General features: G+C 39.2%; 2 protein-coding genes across 3 annotated transcripts; one reads left to right on the forward strand and one right to left on the reverse strand.

The window, feature by feature from the left end:
* Positions 1-25: 25 nt before the first annotated feature.
* Positions 26-6,036, forward strand: LOC141845099 (uncharacterized). The gene is made up of 8 exons (XM_074733144.1): positions 26-268; positions 1,738-1,881; positions 1,967-2,082; positions 3,896-3,987; positions 4,097-4,118; positions 4,201-4,269; positions 5,765-5,833; positions 5,903-6,036. Exons 1-8 carry the CDS (start codon positions 55-57, stop codon positions 5,981-5,983), a joined length of 807 nt encoding a protein of 268 aa, XP_074589245.1. The 5' UTR covers positions 26-54; the 3' UTR covers positions 5,984-6,036.
* A 134-nt stretch (positions 6,037-6,170) lies between these two features.
* LOC141845096 (uncharacterized) lies at positions 6,171-9,685 on the reverse strand. Of its 2 annotated transcripts, none has more exons than XM_074733139.1 (3): positions 9,119-9,685; positions 8,236-8,511; positions 6,171-8,165 (listed from the first exon to the last, which is right to left on the reverse strand). In XM_074733139.1, exons 1-3 carry the CDS (start codon positions 9,458-9,460, stop codon positions 6,456-6,458), a joined length of 2,328 nt encoding a protein of 775 aa, XP_074589240.1. In that variant the 5' UTR covers positions 9,461-9,685; the 3' UTR covers positions 6,171-6,455. The 2 variants fall into 2 exon arrangements, with proteins under 2 accessions (XP_074589240.1, XP_074589241.1); XM_074733140.1 differs by having other exon boundaries at positions 8,607-9,209.
* Between the last annotated feature and the right edge of the window lie 6,962 nt (positions 9,686-16,647).

The raw sequence follows: 16,647 nt of genomic DNA on the forward strand, positions 1-16,647 counted from the left end.
CACTTCTCCACGCCGGCGAGAGCGAAGAGCCCAGAGACACCCAAAACCCTAACCATGGCGATTTGTCTCCGGCGGGCTCTCCAGCTGAGGACCCTCTTCCTCCGGCATCCTCGCAGAATCAGCACCATATCGCCCTTCTCCTATCTTTCCCAGGGCGATCCCGCATTGAACGCGGCGTCCCATTGCGGCTCCCGTGGCGGATTGTGCCGTGCGGATATCGATTGTTTAATGGGGAATCGTCGGGGTTTTGCTAAAGGAAGGAAATCGAGTGAGTTGCTGGCCTTTCTGCTTCTTTCCGTTGGTTTGCTTCTGTTTTTCTTCTTCTGTCTTCCTCGGTTCATGTAGTCAAAACTTTTTGGTTTGATAGTAGTTTGCTTTTGATTGGGTAAATAGTGAAGAAACACGCAATTGCCTCTGTCAATAGACACTAGCTAAATGATATTGGATTGAGAAGCTTTTCGTTCCGATATATGCTAGAAACTTTAGCAGAGGATGAGCTGATATTTGCCAGATTACGATGGAGTTGGATATGCATGTCATGTTATTTGAAGTTATGGTTGCAAAGCTACTATGAAATAAGAGAATTTTTTTTTAAAAAAAATCCAAATAATGTTCGTAGATGACTCATCCTAGTTATATCAAAAACTTTGGCTGCCAGATACAGATTCGACCATGCTAACAAATTAAGCCTATCTAAATATGAGAATGAAAAACTAGGGTCAGATACTTCCTGCCTCATGACTGAACATAGAAACTTGGCTGGTGGCAAGACCTTGACTAGAGGGATCAATGTGGGAGTGGAGGTAAGAGAAAGTGTATTTGAGATCCCGATGAATGCAAATTTGATTTGGAAACTAGATTTGATATATGGACACCAAGAAAAGATAATGCAAGCCAATCATCAACCAACTATGCACAAATAAGCTAAATAGGCCTGCTACAACAAACCAAATGGTATTAGTCAAGAATAATAGTGATGACTTGCTCTCTTAGGTCAATAACATATTAAGAAAACTGAGTTTATTATGCTAGAAGTTTTAGCTATTAGGCAAGTGCAAGCGTTCCATGGGCGGTACATAATGTAAATTAATAGGGTAGGGTGCAAACTTATGGTTGGTTATTGGATATGATTTTCCCCAAAGCATAAGGCATTGGAACCTACAACAACAACAATAACAACAACTAATTCTTTATTCCATTAAGTGGGGTCGATCCTCCTACGCCATCAGGCTCGATCTCCTACTATATCCTCATATATTGTTGCTAACCAATTCTTATTTAGTCTCTCTCTTCCTTTATTGGAACCTAGTTATGGTTTAATACTTTATAAGGTAAGGCCACATTCATTTGCTTGAATAACACTTTTGCATACTTGCCGACACAATTCATTCATCAAGTACAGTGAAGGAGAATTTTTGTAATTTAGGCCATCATATGATATGTTGTCAGCTTGATTTCGTATATTCCTTGACTTCAATTATCTGCTGTTTAGTGCATCATTTAATGGAGAAAATAGAATTTGATATCCGTAACTCCCTATTACAAATCATTTTTACTTGCTATATTCACTACTTGCTTCTGTTTTAAAGTTGAACTTGATCATGAAGAAGACACATTGAAAATAGGTGAAATCTGTGTATCATTGATTGGCAATGAAATTTGTAACAATTTAACTAATCTTTTTTTTTCTTTTTCATACTTCCCTAATTTGATTATTTCTCCACTACAATATTTTAGAGGATGAAACTGATGATGAGAAAAATCAAGTTGACCATAATTTTGGCCCTACATTAAAGTCAACCACTCAGTCACAAATGGAGGCTGCTATTGTCGCTTTGTCACGTGAGTTGAGTAAACTTAGGACTGGAAGAGCATCTGCAGGTATGTCTTATTTTGCTATTTCCTGTAGCAATTTTGATATTTTCTTTTTTTCTCACTACAACTGGATATTTTTTTCTCATTGCAGGAATGCTTGATCATATTTTGGTAGAGACAGGAGGTGGGAAAATTCCTCTTAATCATGTTTCTGTTGTCTCTGTCATAGATACAAAGACACTCTCAGTGACACCTTATGATCCCGATGTAAATTTCTAATTCTTAAACCTTAAGATTTGGCTTAAAAGATCTCTTTTTTTTTCATGGATATTTTCTTATGTTTCATTATACAATTGTGGAAGGAAGCTTTTTTTTTTCTTCTTTTTATTATGCATCTCTTGGGCACTGTTATGGGATTAGAGTTCAATCATTCTTTTTCTTTTGCTATCTATCAAGGTATAGAAGCACTAGATAGAATTTAATCTATAGGAACTTGGTTACCATTGGGCTTTAACAGAATTTTGGCATATGCTAAGCAAATTGCACTTGATGTTCTATAGCCTAGACAATTCCTAATTTTAATTGGAGGGTATCCTAAGTGTTTTAAACTTTGACCCCCAAAAAGCATTTTAAACGAGGACCTGCACAATAAAAAATTTAGCATGCAGAGTAGATTAAAGTTGATGAAAAAGCTAAGAATATAAATCAAGCTCAAGACCTGAATGTTCAGAACAATTTGTGTTTGCAGCCTAAGAAGTGTAAACTTGATCATGTCTAACCCTGTGTCCACAGATTAAATTATGGTTTTGATTAATCTTGAAAGTATTCATCGCACTTCGGACTTGATTAATTATCTCATTTCACATGTTTAGTTGGTCTTGTTAATGCGATTTACTTAAAAACAATTATTTTATTTTTTCCTGTTTGTTTGAATAAGAATTTAGTATAGCAAATATATTGATGTCTACATTTGTTTTCTAATTCAAGTTTGATAAATATATGAATAATGTAAAATTTAGAGGATGCATAGATATGCGCTACTTATTTTACCAAGATCTTGCTGTATTTGTATCCACTTGATCAGATCTGATTGTGCACTTAAAATTTTGTTTGAATATTAACAACTGCATATTCATCACTGATTAACAATGCTACTTGTGAGTGCAGTACTCTTTTCCCCCCTTCACTTATTTAATGTTGTTTGGCTGATCATCTTTCCATATTATAAATGATGGTTGTGCTATCTTTAATTTATCCATATTCATAATATTATAACATTCAAACACTATCAATTTAACAAAAGATATATCTATGATAAATTAATTTTGAGACGTATAACCGTTTGAATTTGGTTTTATTTAGAAGTGTTCCTTGGACTATTGTATCTAATTGTTAATTTGCCAATTTTGTGATCTGGCACCTGGTTTTTAGTGGAGCAAAAATGATGATCTACTTGGCTTAGGAATGGGTAAATGGAACATGAATGAGTAGGCCTTGACATCTTTTTATCATCACCATTGGAGAAAACCTCAACTGATAGATTATCAAATATTCAATATTATCATTATAAATATTCCATATTATTGTTATAAAGATGATTGTTCACATTCATCTAGTGGTGCTGATAGTAATGATGTAATATAGCATGGTTTATGATGTTCAAAATCATTTTTATATAATCAAGTACCCAAGCTATTCTCCCACGATCATACAGTTTCAGTTACAGAATCATAATCTTTTCCAGAAGATATAAATCTTCATCCACTTATAACCTAAAGTAAATGAGTAAGTTCTTTTGGGAAATCCCACATTTTTCAGCTAGTTAAAAATCAAACATTTCCAATTTATTGCTGAGCTTTTTAGCTAGTTAATGAAATGCTAAGTTGCTTTCTCGATGCCAAATCTTGCAGAATTCACTTATTTTTCTAGAACTAGAGGACATAGTTCATTACTTCTCATAATATGCCAGGATAAAAATGTATGTTGAGCAATTCTTCCAGGAAAAATCCTCATTGCATATAGACACGTGAATTTTACATGCCGTGTTTTTTATTTTTGTTGAAAACCTCTTGTGATGCAGACTTTGAAAGCAGTAGAGAGTGCAATAATCTCATCTCCTTTAGGTTTAAATCCAACACCCGATGGTCAGCGATTACTTGCAGTTATTCCTCCGTAAGTTACTAACCTTTCGATAGTTTCACTAGTGGTACTCACCTAAAGGAGTTAATGCAAACCTTGACTTGCTTCTTTTGGTGATTTTGATATGGACAATGGTGTTTAGTCTCACAAAGGAGAACATTCAGGTAAGTCACTTTAAATGCTTTTTTCTCGCATCTAAACTGTATTTGCTTGCATAATGTAGCCTAATTGTGTTTGTTTTCTCAGGCACTCTGTAAGGTGGTTGCAAAATCTTCAGAAGATGTCAAACAGAGTGTCAGAAGAGCTCGTCAAAAGGTACATTCATGCCATGTCGCTTCTGTGATCATCATGAATTTGACATTTTGAGCTGGTGTAGTATTTTGATTGAAGTCTATGGTCTAGTTAGTTATTAAGAGTTCAGAAACACAATATTATGTCCCTTATTTGAAAGGAATACATGATTATAGTCTATAATCACTATCTTATTCATTACGACTGAATAATAATTGCTTGGTGTTGATCTGCAAGTTAAATTATTCTAATCTCTATATCAATACTTACTCCTTGTCAGTAAACTAATTTTGTTGTCATTGGTTTAGTACCTAAAGCTTGCTAGGCGATGTGTTTAACATTTGATAAATCAATAGTTTGCTAAATTGACAGTGGAGCTCTACCAGTTATTATAATTATGCCACATAAGAATGTGTATGAATCATTCATGTTCATAGGCAATTTTTTGATCCTTTTCCCCACCCATGTCCTCTCCTTTCCCCTCCCATCTTGGGTTTACTAAACTGATGCGAGGGGAAAAGGGGCAGGGAGAGGGAAAGTAATACAAATAATATACATGGGTGATCAATAATACTCAATGTGCCATTGTATAAAACTTTCCCTCTCTCCCTCCTATCTTTCTATCAAAGTAAGCCCAGCATTAAAGTCCATTGGAAAAAGAACACCCAAAGAACTATTATTTTAAAAAGTGGTCAATGCTTTATTGCACCAGAGAAGCCACATGCATGGCCAATCATGAGTCAAGCTGAAGGCAGTCAGATTAGAGATCATGTTTACTGACAGGTATATCAATATAATTAACCATGCATACTATTCTAACTATACTTGCAATAATATACTGAATTGCAAATGATTCTATTGATAAAGGCCCATATACTTTATGCTTTCATGCAATGATCCGGCTGCGTAAGGTTTATACTAAATTTTAAACACAAGTGAGCTGGTGTTATTGAGAAATAAGTGTAGTGGCACATGTCCTGTTTGATTATAATTACAAAGCCTATGCTTTTGAGATGTTTAGAAATGCTAGTCACCTTTTATTATTGTTAGTTATTAATCTTTTTTTTAGCTTGTAGTATTAGAATTTAATTTTTTTGTTGCATGAAATACGTTTCTTGTTTCGCATTAGTATTATATTTTGATGTGGCCTAAAAATCGATAACTGACCCAATTCAACTTGATCCAACTCAGATTGGGTCCAATGTATACTACTCGGTATAGGATGCAGTTTCAGAACAACCTTTCCCTGATCTAAAAAATCAGATCGAGTCAAATTTTGTTGATCGAGAACTAATCCAATTCAATGCTCATTCACCCGCCTACTGCTAAAGCACATACATTTTGTTTGTCGCTCGTAGTTACTCTGCAGACTACTAACTAACCTCAGAACTCTTGTTGCCTCGACTGCTCCTGAAAGTGCTGGACAATTAATAGAGAGAACCTATTTGAAGAACCCTAGCAGTTGAAAGATCATTTTTGCTAATCAATACTAACTAGTGACTTAATCAATACGTTGCAGGCACAGGATTCTATAAAGAAACTAGCAGCAGGAGTCCCAAAAGATGATATCAAGAGGCTTGAGAAAGAGGTAACAAAAAATAAAAATAAAGTGATGGCCTTGCAGATGTCTCAGCTTATGTTCTATTCTCATCCACAGATCGACGAGATGACGAAGCGATTTGTGAAGACAGCGGATGATATGTGCAAGGCAAAGGAGAAAGAAATTACCAGTATCTAAGTTGCATCCCAAGATTTAACCTTTCGCATTGTCCTGGGGCAAGTGATGTACGCACAGGAATGAGATTCTGAAAGCCTGCTGGACTTGGGATATGGCATGATACCTGATGGAATAAGTCACTTCAATGTTAAACTTATTGGCAAAGCTGGTACCAGAAAAAGTTCCACTTGTAGCGTAAGGACATGTAGCAATTGGATATTCCAGGTTGATTATTGATTTTAGCATTTCAAACTCTACTAATACCATGGCTTTCTGTTAGCAATTGGATCCAGTTCGAGTTCTGAAAGCACTGACGTTCAGTAGTTGATTCAGCATAAATACATAGCCTTCATTACAAGCTACAGCAACTTCAAACCCAGATGTTGGAGGATCAGCTGTAGGCAGAAACCTTCCTAAGATCTCAATGAAGGCCGGATGCTGCCTGACTCTCAGATGGAAGGAAGCATGCGACATCGGACAGTATACATCGGACTCAATTGACTACTACACTGCTTGGAAGCTTCCCCAGCGCTGCTGTGGTCACAAGTCTGATCCCTCTCACCCACAGCTGCGCCTCTTCTTCCCCTCCCTCGCACACGAAGTGCACCTCCCTCTTCTTTCCCGTCGCCGTCACCACCCTGAACAGCCCCGCCTCGTCGTCGACGGCGTCGCCCTTCGCCTTCCGGTTCCTTCGGAAGGCTGCGCTCCCGCCCACCGCTGCCTCCCCGCAGACCACGTTCCGCCGGCGCGCGCTGCCCCACCGTAGCACTCCCGCCGCCGCGACCATCCTCAGCTCTTTCTCGTGCGGCACCCCTTTCCCGCCCTTGGTGTGCTTCTTCACCCGGCCGCCGCCCACCACCACTGCCCGCGCCATCTGGTCGAGTATCACCTCCTCCGCCTCCTTCCCCAGCTTCGCGTTCGCCCTCGCCAGCGACAGCGCAGTCTCGCCGCGCCGCGTCGCGAGGTGGCACTCGGCGCCGGCGAGGATCAGCGCCTCGCATGTCGCCCCGTGTCCTTCCCTCGCGGCCAGCATCAGCGGCGTGTAGCCCTCGCCGTCGAGGGAGTTCACGTCGCATCCTCTCCTGGTCAGAAGCTGCACCGCCGCAATGTCCCCCCGGCGAGCGGCGAAGTGCAGGGCGTGGAAGTGTCCGGTTCCACCTCGTTCCAGCATGAATTCGAGCATCACCTGCTCGAATAGTTCGCGATTCTCCTTCGAACGCAAGAGATCGATCGCAGTCTCACCTTCTTTGTTTCGGTGCTTCATGTCGGCGCCGGCGAAGACCAAGCGGCGGAAAGCCTCAACGTGGCCTTCTTTGACCGTCATCATTACAGGGGTGTCGCCGGCGCCGTCTAGTTCGTCGATGTCGATTTCATGGCGTCTCGATAGTACCTCCAAGGCTGCAACATCGCCGTGACGAGCAGCGAACACGATTGGCGAGAAGACGGAAGGATTGCTCGACCGAGGAACATCGCCGGACCAGATGGCACAGAGGACGGCGTCTCGTAAACCGATGCTCCAGTTGCTCGAAGCAGCAGCAGAGATCGCCGAATCTCCAGAGAAGCTCCGCAATCCAAGATCGGCGCCGGAGGATATGAGGATTCGCAGGCAGTCGGCGTGTTGGTGGCGCGCGCAGAGCATCAGCGCCGTCTCCCCTGATTCAGTTCTCGAGTTCAGATCGCATCCAGCCTTGTCGACGAGGACTCGCAGAACGGAGGCGAAGCCGAGCCGCGCAGCGAGGTGGATCGGCCGGAATTCGATGTCGCGGCCGGCCTTGACCGGGAGCTCGTGGTCGGCGCCGAGGGCCAACAGGGCGTCGACAGCTCCGGGGTTGGCGCAGAGGACAGCATGATGGAGGAGGGTTCGGCCATGGTGGGGAAAGTCAATGGCGGAGTGGTGCTGCAGGAGCTGTCGGAGGATGGCGCCGGTAGACTCGAAGTACTCGACGGCGCACCACGTGGCGTCGTAGGGCTCCGAGAGCCCGGCCCCCACGCGGAGCTCTTCGCCGGTGGCGGCGTCCCAGGACCACGCGCCCAGCCTAACCTTCGCCTCCTTGCGCACACCGCCCTGGAGCAGACGCCCGACGACTGCGACCTGGCGGCTGACGACGGCGGCGAAGAGCGCGGTGCAGTCGACATTGGTGTGCAACGACGGCTTGAGCGAGCGGAGGAGCACACGGGAGGTCGCGTCGATGTCTACGCCGCACTGCACAGACAATTGAATTAGAAACCAGAACACGGAGAGCTCGCCTTGATTCGTAGAGAAATTTCCAGACCTCGAGGAGGCGGTCGACGACGTCGACGTATCCCCGGGAGGCCGCCGAGACGAGCGCGTGGACGGCGACGTGAGGCCGCACGAGATCAGAGCGCATGAGAAGCTCGACGAGTCGCGCCCTCCCGTGGAGACACGCCTCCATCGCCGCCTCCTCGCACGCGGGCTGCGACGCCCCGGCTTTGAGCAGCACCTCCACCACCTCCGCCCGCCCCTCCCTCGCCGCCGCCGTAATCGCGTGCCCCCCGAACAGCTTCTGGTTCACGTCCGCCCCTTTCTCCTGCACTCAGCCATCAAGATCAGTAACTCCAAATCAACAAATCAAGCAGTAAAGCAACAACAAAGCTGATCCCCATCGATTTGGTCGGCAACAACCATGAGACAAGACAAGATGCAACCGACCATGGCATGATCCCCAGATCTTTTGGTGGTTACTAACTCGATTCCTACTGAAAGTTTGTGGGGACGAAGCAGAGATCAGCTACAAGGCCAGTGTCTGCGCGCACCGACGCTCGAAGACAAGCACCTCTCTCTTCAGGTGTCCCCAGATCGAACAGCTGGCGTGCGTACGTGACCGTACGGCACGCCGCTACTCCACTTCCCCTTATCCGAAGCGCAGTTTGTCGAGACGTCCGATCCAAATCCCCATCAACAGCTACAGGAGTGGATTTCGTTCCTAGTTGATGCGATCGACAGCAACCCTAATTAATTATCCTGATCTACCATCAGGGAGCGCAGTGGTGCCAGCTAAGTGGTCACGGAAGCAGGAAGACGATGAGGTTTGAGGAATGGGATTTTGCCAGTGAAGAAAAATAGGGTTTCCGGCCCGAAATGGGAACGTTTCGTATGAAAACGGAAGGGAGTAGGGTTGAGGGAGGAAATCGAACCAGGAGGCGGCGGACGAGGGGGAGATCGCCGGCGTGGGCGGCGACGAAGAGGGCGGAGGCGTCGGTGCGGAGATCCACGTACTCCACCCGGATCTCGTCGGCGGCCTCCTCGCGGAGCGCCGTCGCGACCCGCCGCGTCCGCAGGCACACCGCGCCGGAGTGGTTGACGTCGGCCGCGGGGTCGGCGAGGCACTCCGCGGCGGTCCGCGAGTCACCGCGGTGCGCCGCCTCCACCAGCCGCTGCGACACGTGGTCCGGCTCCGGGCGCCGCTCCGCGACTCGCTTCGCCGACGCGAGCGATCGCGGTCCGCCTCCGGCGAGCGAGTGGGCGAAGGCTACCATCCGGCCGCCGATCAGGGTCCCCGATGAGTCTGTGCTCGGCCGGTTCACCAGGAGATGGAGGTTTCCGGCATCGATCTCCGCCCCTTCCTTTAGCTTCTCGGGAAACTTGAAAGCAGAGCGCGGCAGAGAAAGAGGGAGTTCATTCGCAATTATAAGTGCGGAGAGGCGAGGAGGGGCCAGTTAATTACGACGTGGCGGTTACTTAAATAGGGTTAAAAGGTGAAAGCAAAATAAAAGCTACCGGCGGTTCCGCTACCAAATGTACTAAAACCCTAAACAAGGATCAAAGTAGTAAAATTTATGCACCGGTACATAATTCCGGGACATAACTGAGTTGATTATGATGTAACAAAATTATAGAAGAGGGCAAGAATTTAAATCCTGATGAAGCCAGATAATACCCTTCTGTGTCGTGACCAACTGCAGTTTCCCGATTTACCTCCTTACAAATGATTGTAGGGTCGATCGTGTGGGACCGCTAAGGTGGCGGATTCCACTTTTTTTACAGAAAAAATAGTAAAATTTATAATCCACCTCAGCAGAAAATGGAATTCCTCAATTCGATCTCATACGATCATTTTCATAATCATATATAAAAAAGTAAATTAAAAAATTATAATTGATCATGATAAATCAATTTTATTGAGATTCGATACTTATTTATTTTAGCAAGTCTGTTTCATCGTAACTAATTCAACTATATCTCGAGAACAAATTTATAGCTATGAATTATGGTGAATGGGTCGCTCTTCATGTTTAAACCTCGTGTTTCAAAATTAATCGGGTCGTATACTTAAATATTTAAATTATAAAAAATTAATTAATTTTAGGAAAAAAATTCATTTCAGATCATAATTTATATAATTTTTCATACCTCATGTAATTTAAATTTTTATATTTTACTCAGGACATTAGATCACGGTAAATTTATTATAATGTAATATTATCCTATATATAAAAGATTAATTTTGCAATTCAAATTTTGGATCATAAGATTATATTATAGTAATTTTATCATTATACTAAAACTCCCTTTCGAAATATTTTACCTTTAAAATTTATAAAATAAAAATAAAATATCATCTCCTTATATAACATTATAAGATATTATATTGTCGTAATAACATGTTGGTATGTTTAAAAATAGGGACGAAATTAGAAATTTCGTATTAAAAAAGAGGGAGAAAAATATGTATTTACGTTGAGGAAGAGACAATCGTGTCGTTGTTCCTCATTCATCTTCATTCTTACATTCTATATCTCTTACATTAAACAAATTAAAGGGGAGAAAAATAGTCACCCCATCCGCCGTATCGACTCCATCCCTGTTTAAAAGAATTATGATTTGTTTTTAGTTTTTTTCTGGTACGTAATAGAAGGATTCAATCGCTTAGAATAGTAATATTGTTCCTATTCTAAAAAAGGGCAGTCCGGTGTACGAAGCTCCCGCCATGCGGGGTCCGAGGAAGGGGAGCCTTGGCGCAACGGTAAGGTTGCTGCCATGTGACCTAGAGGTCACGGGTTCAAATCCTGGAAACGACCTCTTGCCAAAGGCAAGGTAAGGCTGCGTACAATGGATCCTTTCCCCGGACCCCGTATGGCGGGAGCTTCGTGCACCGGACTGCCCTTTTTTAGAATAGGAACAATATTATTATTATTTATTATTATTATTATTTATGATTAATTCATTCAATTTTTTGTTTTAGAATTTAAAAGTTGAATTATAGTATTAAATACAAAAACAAAAAATATTTAATGGAGTATGACAAATTGTTATCTCGCATTAATTATTTGTACACCTCCTAAGTAACTAATTTTTTTTATTTAAATTTTTTTTACTTAATGCTATAACTCAATCTATAAATTCTAAAACAAAAATCTTAAATGAATTAATCGTAAAAAATTAAAAAATAAAATAATAAAAAATAATATTGCTCTTATTTCGGATGCTCAAAACACTTTCGGATGTCCAAAATCTTACACAAACAAACGTGCAAGATATTAATTCTATATATATATATATATATATATATATATATATATATATATATATATATATATATTATAAAGGAATACATACATATATAACATACAAATCTTGTACCGGATTAACTTAAGTCTTCTTCTTTCTTTCTTTCTTTTTTAATTTTTTTTACTTAATGCTATAACTCAGTCCATAAATGCTAAAATGAAAATCTTAAATGAGTTAATGGTAAAAAAATAAAAAAATAAAAAATAATATTATTCTTATTTCGAACGCTCAAAACACTTTTGAGTGTCCAAAATCTTACACAAACAAACGTGCAAGATATTAGTGATTCAGACTCGAACTGATAGTCATATTGAGCCAAAGGGAGCTCATAGTTGATACATTCAGAAAGTGTTATGTTGTGTCCATTATAAAAATTTTATCCTAATAATGATATTTCATCCTTACTTATGGGGTTAAAGTTTGCAATTAGATAGTTTTCCTTGAGTCCAATTTCTTCTAGTAGTTCATAGGACATTGAGAAATCTTATTGAGATAGGATATATACGTCCTCCAACTCAGCAACTATAAGATATTCAATTTCTGTTAAAAAGCGTTAGCATCAACAATTAAATAAAACTTAAGAAATAAATGAGATTATTACTTGAATTGTCAAGATTTTCATTGTTTTCAATGATGGTGATAGGATTTTGAGGAAGAGATGTAATATTCAGTGAACTCGAATTGATAGTCATATCAAGCCAACGGGAGCTCATAATTGATAGCTTTAGAAAGTGTCATATTGTGTCTATTATAAAAATTTTGTCCGAAAAATAATGTTTCATCCTCACTCATAAGATTAAAATTTGCAACTAGATAGTTTTCCTCGAGTCTAATTTCTTCTAGTAGTTCATAGGGCATCAAGAAATCTTGTTGAGACAGAATATGCTCGTCCTCCAACCCAACAACTGTGAGATGTTCAACTTCTCTGAAGAGTCGTTAGCATTAGCAATTAAATAAATTTAAGAAACTAAATGAGATTATTACCCGAATTGTCAAAAATATTATTATTTTCAATGATGATGGTAGAGTTTTGATGAAGAGATGTAATATTTAGTGATTCCGACTCGAACTGATAGTTATATTGAGCTAAAGGGAGCTCATAGTTGATAGATTCAGAAAGTGTCATATTGTGTCCATTACAAAAATTTTATCCCAATAATGATATTTCATCCTTACTCATTGGATTAAAGTTTGCAACTAGATAGTTTTCCTCGAGTTCAATTTCTTCTAGTAGTTCATAGGACATTGAGAAATCTTATTGAGATAGGACATATACGTCCTCCAACCTAGCAACTATGAGATATTCAACTTCTGTTAAAAATCGTTAGCATCAACAATTAAATAAAAACTTAAGAAATTAAATTAGATTATTACTTGAATTGTCAAGATTTTCATTGTTTTCAATGATGGTGATAGGGGTTTGAGGAAGAAATGTAATATTCAATGATTCCGACTCGAATTGATAGTTATATCGAGCCAACGGGAGCTCATAATTGATAGCTTCAGAAAGTGTTATATTGTGTCCATTGTAAAAATTTTATCCCAAAAATGATATTTCATCCTCACTTGTAAGATTAAAGTTTGCAACTAGATAGTTTTTCTCGAGTCTAATTTCTTCTAGTAGTTCATAGGGCATCGAGAAATTTTGTTGAGATAGAATATGCTGGTCCTCCAACCCAACAATTGTGAGATGTTCAACTTCTCTTAAAAGTCGTTAGCATTAACAATTAAACAAATTTAAGAAACTAAATTAGATTATTACCCGAATTGTCAAAAATTTTATTATTTTCAATGATGATGGTAGAGTTTTGACGAAGAGATGTAATATTTAGTGATTCCGACTAGAACTGATAGTTATATTGAGCCAAAGGGAGCTTATAGTTGATAGATTCAGAAAGTGTCATATTGTGTCCATTACAAAAATTTTATTCCAATAATGATATTTCATCCTTACTCATGGGGTTAAAGTTTGCAACTAAATAGTTTTCCTCAAGTCCAATTTCTTATAGTAGTTCATAGGACATTGAGAAATCTTATTGAGATAGGACATATACGTCCTCCAACCCAGCAACTATGAGATATTCAGCTTCTGTTAAGAATCGTTAGCATCAACAATTAAATAAAAACTTAAGAAATTAGATGAGATTATTACTTGAATTGTCAAGATTTTCATTGTTTTCAATGATGGTGATAGGGTTTTGATGAAGAGATGTAATATTTAGTGATTCCGACTCGAATTGATATTCATATCGAGCCAACGGGAGCTCATAATTGATAGCTTCAGAAAGTGTCATATTGTGTCTATTATAAAAATTTTGTCCCAAAAATGATATTTCATCCTCACTCATAAGATTAAAGTTTGCAACTAGATAGTTTTCCTCGAGTCTAATTTATTCTAGTAGTTCATAGGGCATCGAGAAATTTTGTTGAGACAGAATATACTTATCCTCCAACCCAACAACTATGAGATGTTCAGCTTCTCCTAAGAGTCATTGACATTAACAATTAAATAAATTTAAGAAACTAACTAAATGAGATTATTACCTGAATTGTCAAAAATTTTATTATTTTCAATGATGGTGGTAGAGTTTTGACGAAGAGATGTAATATTTAATGATTCCGACTCGAACTGATAGTCATATTGACCCAAAGGAAGCTCATAGTTGATAGATTCAGAAAGTGTCATATTGTGTCCATTACAAAAATTTTATCCCAACAATGATATTTCATCCTTACTCATGGGATTAAAGTTTGCAACTAGATAGTTTTGTTTAAGTCAAATTTCTTCTAGTAGTTTATAGGACATCGAAAAATCTTGTTAAGACAGGACATGCACGTCCTCCAACCCAGCAACTGTGAGATGTTCAGCTTCTGTTAAAAGTCGTTAGCATCAACAGTTAAACAAACTTGAGAAACTAATGAGATTATTACTTGAATTGTCAAGATTTTCATTATTTTCAATGATGATTGTAGGATTTTGATGAAGAGATGTAATATTTAGTGATTTCGACTCGAATTGATAGTCATATTAAATCAAAGGGATCTCATAGTTCATAGCTTCAGAAAGTGATTCCCAATCCATGTGGTCGTGACCAACTTTGTTCCCAATCCATGGAACAACTTATTCCAAGAGTAGTTGAACCAACTCTGTTCTAGTGATTCCTTAGATAAACATGTTTCTGCTCCATTGTAGCAATCGAAAGTGGTTCGACGTCTACTGCTGTGGCCTCTGAAACATGAAATTAACAATAGTTAGACTCGATGAGTTCAAATATTTTTTTTGAGAAGAAGAAATAAAGAATCATGGAAGTAGATTAATACTAAACTTTTTTTTACCTTTTGCAGTGTCTCCTGATTCAGACTCGAATTGATAGTCATATTGAACCAAAAGATGCTCACATTTGAGATCTTCAGAAAGCAAAAATCTTGTTTCAAGAATGTCATTTTATCTTTACTAATCGGGTTAAAGTTTGCTACTAGACTAATTTTGTTTCAAACTAATTTTAACTAAATTAAATAATTTTTTATAAAATTTGAATAATTTTGACAAAATTAATAAAGAGTATTTTTTATAACAAAATTATAATCCACATATATTGATTTTGATAAGTGCGAATAATATTATTCTATATTTAATATAGCAGTTATTATTGTAATTGCTATAACAACATTGAAAGAAAAATATTTTTAAAATAAAAATATGAAAATTATTTTAATATTTTTTTAAAAAAAATACCCTTTGATAAAAATAATAATAAGAGATATACTTTTAATTTGTAGATGTTAACTAACATGAAAGAATAATTAGAAATTAATTATTCATTTCCCCCCTTATAATCCATATGTGAGGCTTTGCTAGCCGTAGTCTTCTTCCTAATTTATCTATCGAATAAATTTTAAGCACAACTTATGCACATTCAAGATTTGACTTATAAGATATTTATAAGGGTTCTCAGAGTCATATAGCAAGATATATCTCATTGAATAGCCAAACCCTAGTTTGGGGGTTTACAACTTAACTTACAAGACTAGCTAGACTATTAACAAGAAGATTTACTAATGAAAAATTGGATCAAACTCTGTCATTTTTGTTTGTCACTTGCAACCCTTCAAGAGCTTATCAGGTAGCTTTCGATGAGATGGCCTTTCGGCTTTAATCCTTATGCTCAATTCACTTCAGAGGATAGATCGTCAAAAGGATGCATCGCATGAGCGTAAATATATTTTTCTTTATTTACAAGATATAAAATTAGATAAAGGATGGATTTGTAATTCATTCACTGATTATATTGGTTTTCTAAATATATATTTTCTTCCACCAATCTTAACTCCAGTGTTTTAGAGCTTGTTCTTTCTAGTGTTACCATGATCTTAATAGCGAGCTAGTGGCTTTTTCTTCCGTCCAATGTTAACTATATTGTCTCCGAGCAAGCCTTCTGTTGTTGTTGTTGTTGTTGTTGTGAGTCCAACGGCGAGCTCGTGACAACCACCTGCTCACGAGCTCATCGTCTACTTAACCTCGAGTTTGATTGACATAGGTAAATTAGGTTTATCTTTCCCCCTCTTTTTTCCACTTTGAATCTTTATCCCTAGGGATGATCAATCCCTATATTGTCTATCCTCCATAGTAAACTAGGGATCAATTAAATATAAAAAACAATTTAGTTTACTAGGGGTGTGACTTGAAGCTATCCTCTTTGAATGTTTAAGGTTGTCGCGCGGTCCAGCAAGAACTTGGATACAACCATGAGAGACCTAAAGGCTTCTTTGTTACGGTCCATCTCATCTCATGGTGATCATGTCCTATGCAAGCGGAGAGACTCACTAGATATGTAGCAAGTGCACAAATGCACTTAAAGGCAGGGTCGGGGTGGGTTCAAGATTTTTGGATTTAGGAGGGAAATTTTTCATCGACCACCGGGTAAATCGGGAAGCGCATACGGCGACCAATCTGCCAAACAACATTCCCCATTTGTACAAATAATGACTTGCTCCATGAAAGTGTTATTGCAAGCAGTGTAATCGACTTGTCGATGATCGACAGCTCAAACTCTTCATCTGCCGGAGCAACGACGACCAAGGCCGAGGCGAGGCCGAGGCCTGTAAGTAACACCTCAAGCGAAAGCGTCGAACGTGTTCGCCAACACCAAAAGGC

The sequence above is a fragment of the Curcuma longa genome, chromosome 14 (genome assembly GCF_044706935.1).
Source record: "Curcuma longa cultivar G26 ecotype Majalengka, Jawa Barat chromosome 14, ITB_CL_G26_1.1, whole genome shotgun sequence".
NCBI lineage: Eukaryota > Viridiplantae > Streptophyta > Magnoliopsida > Zingiberales > Zingiberaceae > Curcuma > Curcuma longa.

What these genes read in the sequence shown, in the direction of transcription:
- LOC141845099 (XM_074733144.1), top strand. Translation starts at nt 55, where the DNA reads ATGGCGATTTGTCTCCGGCGGGCTCTCCAGCTGAGGACCCTCTTCCTC. An exon ending in TCACAAAGGAGAACATTCAG is followed by an intron (nt 4,119 to 4,200) that starts GTAAGTCACTTT and finishes TTGTTTTCTCAG; the next exon opens with GCACTCTGTAAGGTGGTTGC. An exon ending in TCAAGAGGCTTGAGAAAGAG is followed by an intron (nt 5,834 to 5,902) that starts GTAACAAAAAAT and finishes TCTCATCCACAG; the next exon opens with ATCGACGAGATGACGAAGCG.
- LOC141845096 (XM_074733139.1), bottom strand. Translation starts at nt 9,460, where the DNA reads ATGGTAGCCTTCGCCCACTCGCTCGCCGGAGGCGGACCGCGATCGCTC. An exon ending in CCCTCGTCCGCCGCCTCCTG is followed by an intron (nt 8,512 to 9,118) that starts GTTCGATTTCCT and finishes GGCTGAGTGCAG; the next exon opens with GAGAAAGGGGCGGACGTGAA. An exon ending in TCGTCGACCGCCTCCTCGAG is followed by an intron (nt 8,166 to 8,235) that starts GTCTGGAAATTT and finishes TTGTCTGTGCAG; the next exon opens with TGCGGCGTAGACATCGACGC.